The sequence below is a fragment of the Silene latifolia genome, chromosome 3 (genome assembly GCF_048544455.1).
Source record: "Silene latifolia isolate original U9 population chromosome 3, ASM4854445v1, whole genome shotgun sequence".
Taxonomy (NCBI): Eukaryota; Viridiplantae; Streptophyta; class Magnoliopsida; order Caryophyllales; family Caryophyllaceae; genus Silene; species Silene latifolia.
The window spans coordinates 36,931,317-36,940,627 of NC_133528.1; the positions used below are offsets into that span (position 1 = coordinate 36,931,317).

At 41.8% G+C, this 9,311-nt stretch overlaps 1 protein-coding gene across 1 annotated transcript; it reads right to left on the minus strand.

The window, feature by feature from the left end:
• Positions 1 to 210: 210 nt before the first annotated feature.
• Positions 211 to 1,251, minus strand: LOC141648948 (uncharacterized). Its single transcript, XM_074457653.1, has one exon. The coding sequence runs from the start codon at positions 1,249 to 1,251 to the stop codon at positions 211 to 213; it is 1,041 nt and encodes a 346-aa protein (XP_074313754.1).
• Between the last annotated feature and the right edge of the window lie 8,060 nt (positions 1,252 to 9,311).

The following is a 9,311-nucleotide window of genomic DNA, read 5'->3' on the forward strand; positions in this document are numbered from 1 at the left end:
CCCCCGAGTTTAAAACCGAAAGAACAGCTCTCGCGACATCTTTTTTAACCGTAAACCAACACTTATGATAAAATACAGCAGGAATTCCGTCCGGACGGGGAGATTTGAGCGCTCCCATTTGATAAACAGCTCGTCGAACTTCTTTAGCAGTAAACGGTCTTGCCAAGAAATCCCCATCATCACTCTTAACAGTATTCCGAAGACAATGTATCATTTCCGCAAAAAACGGATCCCCCCTACTAGCACTATCTTTATTCCTAACACTATTTGGGTTATATAAATCATAAAAGTTTTATAGAACATGGTACCCATCTCCTTATTATCAAAAATCCAAGAATCATTTTCTCCCTTGATACCGTATATAAAGTTTCTACTAGCCCTTCCTTTAATCCAATTAAAAAAATATTTCGTACATGTATCACCATCAATATTCCATCTAATCTTGGCTCGTTGCTTCCAAAAAACTGCTGCAGCCTCCGCAAAGTTTCTAAGATCATCATTAATACTAGTATAATTCTCATCCTTACCTTCCCTAATAGCTAGATCCATTGCTGCTTCCAGCTTGACATCAAAATCCTCCCACCTTTTCTGCCATTCTTGTTTCTTATCAATAGCCCACCTCCGAATTTCTTGTCTAACCCGTGCGAGTTTCCGAATAACTTGGAAAGCAGGCGAGCCCGTAACCCTGAAGCACCAGCTATTACTAATGAGCTGCAGACACTCAACATATTCCAACACCCATGAATCAATTTTGTACGGCTTCTTATTATTATTATTAGTAGTCAATTGGAAATCCAGTTCAATAGGAGCGTGATCCGAAATTTGAATGGGAAAATGCTTAACCCCCGTATTTGGAAACATAAAAAACCAATCCTTCGAGCCAAGAGCCCGATCAAGTCGTTCATAAACTCTCTTATCCCCTTTCCTATTATTACACCAAGTAAAGCGAGGCCCTTTGAAAGGAATATCGACAAGTTCATTATCAATCCTCCAACTATTAAATTCATAAGTGCCACCAATCAGACTTTGATTTCTACTCAATTTTTCATACACATACTCCACTTGAATGAAATCCCCTAGAATAAGAAAAGGATGATGAAGATCTCTAAGCCACGCTTCCAACTCTTGCAAGACAGTAAGCCGAAACTGAGCCTTAGGCGCACCATAAAATAATACAAGATAACAAGAACGGCCATTATATTTCTCACAAAAGAGAATGATGATGTTACTGCATGTCATAACACAAGCCATTTTAGATTCTTTTCTCCATCCTACCCAAAGGCCTCCAGATGCACCATTAGCATTTACTCCCTCCGACGTCACAAAACCAAAGGATCTAAACATAGGGCTTACATTATTTATATCACACTTTGTCTCAACTAAAAACATGAAATCATAATTGTGACACCACTATACTCCAAGTGCCTTACCAGGACCAATCAAGTATAGGAACATCACCATCTCGGTTACCCGAGGCAATGAATATCATAAGACAATAACGAAACGTACTTTAAAAGTAAATATAATTTAACGTTTACATGTTCAAGCCAAACTGATAAATCAAATACAAATTCCAAAACCAAATGTTTACTAGCCAAAACTGAAAACTAAAGACAACGTCTGACACAGCGGAAGACTCCTCTAATCCATGTGATAACTCATCCCAGCTAGCCCAAAAGCGTCATATCAAACCTGCTCAACAACTGCTCACCATCCCCGAATGGATCACCACAGTTTTACAAAACAAAAAATGGGGTCAGTACTAATGACATGATATAGAACAAACATGAAACAACTGCCAAACAACTCAGTCAACACAACAATCCCCAGTCTCCATCAATAATCTCCACACAACTGACTACACACTAATAAAGTGTGTAGTCCTGCCAGAGTATCCATCGCAACGTATACTCCACACCGCCAGTAGGGGACCGCAGCCGTTCCCACCTAAGCCCCGCTCATCTCCAACGAGCGATAAACCCATGTTCATTAATGTGCACATCCCTCCTGTGGCGGGTTCCATAGGAGGCGAATCAAGGGCGTGAAGCCACTCCCGCAAGTGACCCCACTCAGCCAGGGACGCACCCCGAAGAACACAGACAGCGAAACAACGATCACAATACAACTCAACAACCGTCTGAAACATTAAACAATATGAAATCACAACCGTCTGCACAATCAACAATATGAAATCACAACCGTCTGAAACAATCAACAATTACTAACTACAACACAATCACCACAATCATGTAATTAATACCGAGTAGGGAAACCCTACCTGGAACGCAATCACAATTCAGACGATCTAGCAGCTGTCTCAAAACCTTTCTTCTACGAACCCTCCTCCTATACACATAATCATACAATCACCACCACAACAATATAATCATAAAAACCTCCAATCCCCAAATTAGGGTTTCACCAAAGTCAACCAAAAACTATAAAAACGGTACGTAGAACTTACCCTTGACGCAAGGATAACTATGATATCAAGAACAACGAAATCCGACTTCTCTAGCTACGGGATTTGCCAATAATGCGAATGAATCGAACAACGTAGTTTGCAATCTCTCTTTTTGTGAATTAGGTTTATGAAAAGTGTTTAGGAAAGATAACGGAGTATTATATATATATATATATACATATACATATATATATATATATATATATATATATATATATATATATATATATATATATATATATATATATATATATATATATATTAATCCGCATTATTAACAAAACCCGTCAAACATTACTCAATAACCGACTTACTCGATCGAGTAAGTCTCATACTCGATCGAGTGCCACTTACTCAATCGAGTACCAAGGCTACTCGATCGAGTACCCTACAGGCAGACTACTATTTCGTATTCCAAACATACTTACTCAACAGAGTAAGCCACACTCGATAGCGTACCTAGAGACTTATAAAACCGTAGTATTACAGTCTTCCCTCCTTAAAAAGAATTTCGTCCCCGAAGTTCAAACCACAACAAAACAAAACACACTAACACTCTCCCGACACAACAACAAAAACAAAACTCAACATAAAACTCCAAAACATACGTACCAAACCAAACTCAACCCGATTCAAAAAACTACTAACTATATCAAAAGCAACATAAAAGGATGTAAAAACTCTTCGCGACCATCTCCTACCCCCTAAAAGAAACAAGGTTACGTCCCCGTAACCATATATACCTGATAAAAAAGAAACGGGTAACGCTCTCTCATGGCCTCCTCCGCCTCTCATGTAGCTTCCTCAACCTCATGATTAGACCAAAGAACCTTAAGCAACACTGTCTCACCGTGTCTAGTTTTCCTAACTTTCCGGTCAAGAATGTGTTTAGGCAAATCAAGATAAGACAAGGACTCATCTAGCTCTATGTTCTCCACCTCTAACACATGTGACGGATCACTAACATACTTCCGCAGCTGAGACACATGAAACACATTATGTACCCTATCCAAAGCAGACGGTAAGGCCAACCGATAAGCAACCTCTCCAACACGGTCTAAGATCTCATATGGTCCGATGAACTTCTGACTCAGCTTCCCTTTCTTACCAAATCTCATGACTCCACGCATAGGAGACACTTTTAAAAGAACCTTGTCCCCAACCTGAAACTCTATATCCGACGATGTAGATCAGCATAACTCTTTTGTCGGTCCTGGGCTGCTCTCATCCTCTCTCTGATCAGCTTAATCTGCTCTACCATCTCATGTACCAGCTTTGGTCCTAAAACCATTGCCTCAGCACTGTCGTCCCAACAAATCGGACTCCTACATCTCCTCCCATATTAAGCCTCAAATGGTGCCGTGCCAATACTGGTGTGATAGCTGTTGTTGTAAGAAAACTCAATCAAATCTAACCACTGTTCCCAGCTACCACCAAAATCCATTACACAAGCTTGCAACATATCCTTTAGTGTCTTGATGGTCCTCTCCGTCTGGCCATCTGTCGCAGGATGAAATGCTGTACTCATCTTCAAGGTAGTTCCCAAAGACTCATGTAACTCTTTCCAAAACCGTGAGATAAACCTCGAATCTCTGTCAGACACTATATCTTTAGGCACCCCATGCAATCTCAGCACATTCCTCCTATAAGCCATAGCTAACTGTGCCTTAGTCCATGTATCTTTCATTGGCACAAAATGAGCTGACTTTGTCAGTCGATCCACTATAACCCATATCATGTTGTTTCCCTGTTGACTCTTTGGTAAACCCACGATAAAATCCATAGAAATAGACTCCCACTTCCACTCAGGTACCTCTAAAGACTGAATCTTACCTTGTGGTCGTCGCTGCTCCCCTTCACTCTCTGACATGTCAAACAACGGGCCACAAACTCAGCTGTTTCTTTCTTCATCCCAGGCCACCAGAAAGTCTTCTTCAAATCCTTGTATAGCTTGTCACCACCTGGATGTACCGAGTATGGTGTGCAATGAGCCTCTGTCATAATCATCTTTTTCAGCTCCTCATCATTAGGAACACACCACCTCCCATTGAACCTCAGATTACCATCTGTATGAATAGAGAATCTAGACACTATCCCTTTCTCTACTCCAGCTCTCCACTCCACAATCTTGGGATCCAACGTCTGTTTAATGCGAATATCATCATAAATATCAAGCTGCACTGTCAAATCTCCCATGGCATCTCCTTTCTGGATCATATGTATCCCGAACTTCCCCACCTCATCTCTCAATCTCATCAAAGATATAGCTGTGCACAAAGAATGCACACTCTTCCTGCTCAAAGCATCTACAACAAAATTGGCTTTCCCTTCATGGTACATAATATCCATGTCATAATCGCCAATCAACTCCATCCACCTCCTCTGTCTCATGTTCAACTCCTTTTGAGTGAAGATGTACTTGAGACTCTTGTGATCTAAAAATACCTTAAAGGTCGCCCCATATAGGTAATGTCTCCAAATCTTGAGAGCAAACACCACTGCACCCAACTCCAGATCATGTGTAGGATAATTCTCCTCATAAGGCTTCAATTGCCTAGAAGCATAGACAATTACTTTACCGTTCTGCATCGACACGCAACCCAACCCATTCTTTGAGGCATCTGTATACACCTCAAAGTTCTCACTCCCTTCAGGCAATGCTAAGATTGGAGCCGTGGTCAAATGCTCCTTTAATGTTTGGAACGCCGTCTCACAACTCTCATCCCAACGAAACTTGTTCTCTTTCCTCATCAAAGCTGTCATAGGTCTAGCAATCTTAGAGAAATCTTTCACGAACCGACGATAATATCCTGCTAAACCCAAGGAACTCCTGATCTCAGCTATATTCTTTGGTGCTTCCCACTTGGTAACTGCCTCAATCTTTGCAGGATCCGCAGCTACCCCTTCCTTTGAAATCACATGCCCCAGAAAAGCAACTTTCTCCAACCAGAACTCGCACTTAGACAACTTTGCATACAACTCATGCTCCCTCAAGGTCTGTAACACAATCCTCAGATGCTCCTCATGCTCCTCCTTAGTCTTAGAAAAGACTAAGATGTCATCTATAAAAACCACCACAAACTTGTCCAAAACCTGACTGAAGACTCTGTTCATCAAATCCATAAACACAGCTGGTGCATTAGATAACCCAAACGGCATCACCATAAATATTCATAATGGCCATACCTCGACGTGAAAGCTGTCTTTGGTATGTCCTCCTCTCTAATCTTTACCTGATGGTACCCCGACCGCAAATCAATCATAGAAAAGACTGCTGCACCACTCAACTGGTCAAACAGGTCATCTATCCTTGGCAAAGGATACTTGTTCTTCACCGTCACTCTGTTCTGCTCCCTGTAATCTATGCACAATCTTAGGCTCCCATCTTTCTTTTTCACAAATAGAACTGGTGCTCCCCACGGTGATACACTAGGTCTAATGTACCCCCTTTCAATCAGATCATCTAACTGCTTCCTGAGCTCCTCCAACTCCTTAGGACCCATCCGGTACGGTCCCTTAGAGATTGGCCTCGTCCCCGGTTTCAGCTCAACACTGAAATCTATCTCCCTCCTCGGTGGCAACCCTGGAATCTCCTCTGGAAAGACATCTGGAAACTCCCCCACAACTGGTATCTGCTCAACTGTCAGACTTTCCACTCTGTGATCTCTCACATGGCACAAGATCAACGGGCACCCCTTCCTTAGATAGGACTTCAAGGTCACTGCTGTAATCAACTTAACTTTGGGTTTGACAACAAACCAATGATAGGACACAATAATCCCCTTAGGACCTCTTAGAGAAACTTTCTTTTGATGACAATCTATCTTAAATTTGTACTTTCCCAACCAATCCATCCCGACTATCATCTCAAAACCGTCTAAAGGAAACTCTAGCAAGTTTACAGGTAGATCAACTTGCCCAACTATCATGGATACATCTCTATACAACCTCCCACACGATACAGAGTCACCCGAAGGTATAGAAACTTCCTCTCTTACAGACTCATACTCTCTCAAACCCAGCCTTTTAACATGACTCGATGATACAAACGACTGTGACGCTCCCGAATCAAACAAAACAAAGGTATAAACACCATTAACGAGAAAAGTACCAGTGATAACATGAGCGTCGTCCTCAGCTGCTTTCTTCTCTATCATAAACAGCTTGCCACTGGTCTTCTGCCCACCTCCCTGGGCAGTACTAGCTGAGGTAGCCGGCTTAGCACCCGACCCCTGGTTGTTGTTGGTGTTTGTGGACATGGCCCACCTACACGCGAAGCTAACCCGTTGGACGTATAGCGGTCTTTTGAAAGCCACGCTCGGCGGTGTAAAAATGCTTTCGACCGGATCATTTTAGATCGGTCGGTTTCATCTCGGTACGGGTCTCAAAACGATTTGAGATGTTTGGAGTCGCCACCAAGCATTTGTGGGATGCCTGGAACCCATTCAAAATCCACTTTATACCTCGGTCAAATCGAAGCACAAAGCAGCGTTTGACATAGGTACTAAAGATAAGGAAATCGTCCCTCTTTAGCATCCTATCTCTAGAATGACTCTCGTACGCTCTGGATAAGGTCGTCCACTATCCAAAGTTTTTGAGTAAGAGGTGAAGGTATGTATTGGAAAGCCCTTTAATCAGACACCCAATCCCGCCCGCGGTAGCGGCCTCTACTGATCGATCTTGGTTGGTTGAATGCAAAAGTTGATAAAACGATTTAAATGTATGAATGCGCATCCAATAATTTAAACCTAACATGTGAGAGCTTTCTAAGTCGGTTGATTTAATCCAAGTATCAAGTATAAGATGTCGAGTTGGATTAATGATTGATTTGCATGCAAGACGGAAATTAAACATCGATTTACCGTATTAGGTTTAGGGTGCATAACGTGATCAATTTGTCTTAGTAAAGCGTTTTGCAAATACGATTTCGAATAGTCATCTGACCCATCCTATATCCGGGCTAACCGGAGTCGGAATCGTCCTAGACTAATGCTGGAAGGGATCAGACCCTGTACCAGACGGCTATATGAGGCGCGAGCCAGCTGGCGGTGTAAGGGGCCTCTTCCTGGTTTTGAAAGTGAGAAATGGAGGGCCTGTTTAGGCGCGGGTAAGCCCAAGGTTTATGTGCCATGTTCCGACTTTTTAGAAAACGTTATAAAACGTGTTGAAAATAGGTATTTGAACCCGGTTTGATTTAAAGGGGTCGTTTAGACCGCATTTGTTAATTTGAAGAACTAGACTCGAATAATCATCATTATTTTGATAATATTCGGTGCCGGGTTCGATTTGACAAACTTGACATGAATAGCTTTGAAAGTAATTATGGACTAATTGTTTTAAGTCCATTTGAATGTAATTAGTCGATACTCATCATTGTACCCGGGTTAAAATCTGGCATGGTATGTAGAACCAAGGATGACTTTGTGTTGGGGACTGATATGTTTGTTTTTAGAAATGTAAAGAAATGAAATAAAAGGTTTTAAAATACCTTTTAAATGTCATTAACCAAATATTATCACCGAAACACAGATTTAACCGTCATGGTATGAAGAACCAAGGGTGAAAAATGTTTTATGGTTAAAACAAATGAAATAAAATAAAAAGGGTTCGAAAATATTTGGAATGGTAAAAACCGATTACAAATATGAAAATGAATAAAAGGGAAATGACGAGAACAAACACGTTTGATCTCTGACCTGGACACCCCATTTAGGCGCGAGCAAGCTAGCGACCTAAGGGGCTTCTATTTTAGGCCAAAAATCAGATTTGGCTCGTTTATTCCATGTTTTGGTTCATGTTATGCACGTTTTAGCATGTTATAGTCATGAAACAAATGAAAACATAATAAAAGAGGATTTTTACACCCTCATACTTACATGTTTGGTTACGGCGAGTGACCGACGTAAGTGTAACAACTCGTTTGATCGGAAAAGACTCGGTTTAAAACCGTTTTGGTAAGTAAAAAGACTGTTTTAATGTTAGTCACGATGTAGTGGTCGAAATGGTCGGTCAAGTGATTTAATGCACGATGACGGTACCAAACAATGTGTAAGGTTTGTATTTACGATCGGTAGGTCGTAAATACGCGTCGGATTGTGACTTAAGAAGTCGAGTCGAGAATTTTAAGGGAGAAAAGAGGGGGCGGACACTCGCGTAAGTCTCAAATGGGTGGCATTTAAGGGGTATTTATAGGGGAATGAGTGGTTGTGTGAGTTTTGAGCGACGTGGCCACTTGGGCTGCTCAAAGAGGCGCGAGCTACGTCGCGGTTCTTCAAGTTGTCTTGTCACTTTCACAACAAACGCAATCATGATTTGTTCTATCCTAGGTTTTGTAGTCACATGCTTGGTACTTGACCAACATGAATCCGGAAAAACTTAAGGTAGGAGATTTGAAATGTTTTGTTTTTGGGTGGTTGACTCGGTTTGACTCGTTGTTGGAGTCGGGATTTGAATTTTGAGTCGGTTTTTGGCCCGGTGTCGGTTTTGACTCTAGTTAGTGTCATTGCGACCCCGTCGTTGTGCATTAAACACTCCAGGTATTTTTGAAATGTTTTGAGATATTTTATTTTCGAAATTGTTTTAAGTTTTCCGACGTAAAGTTGTACACAAACTGTCGATCAAACGCCGCGATTCCAAAACATGTTGTAGTCCAATAATCATCGGGCATTTGTTGGAGTCTCAGCAGATACTGGGTATCTACAGAGCCCCCACTTTGACCGAGGCTTGGACAGGGCAAAAATCAAAGTAGAGCCCCCAGGTCAATCGAATATTACAACCTGGAGACCCAAGCGACGTCGAGGCGGCTCGGAAGGATTCGGGCCAAGGACCTGCCGTCGGGAAGGGCGAC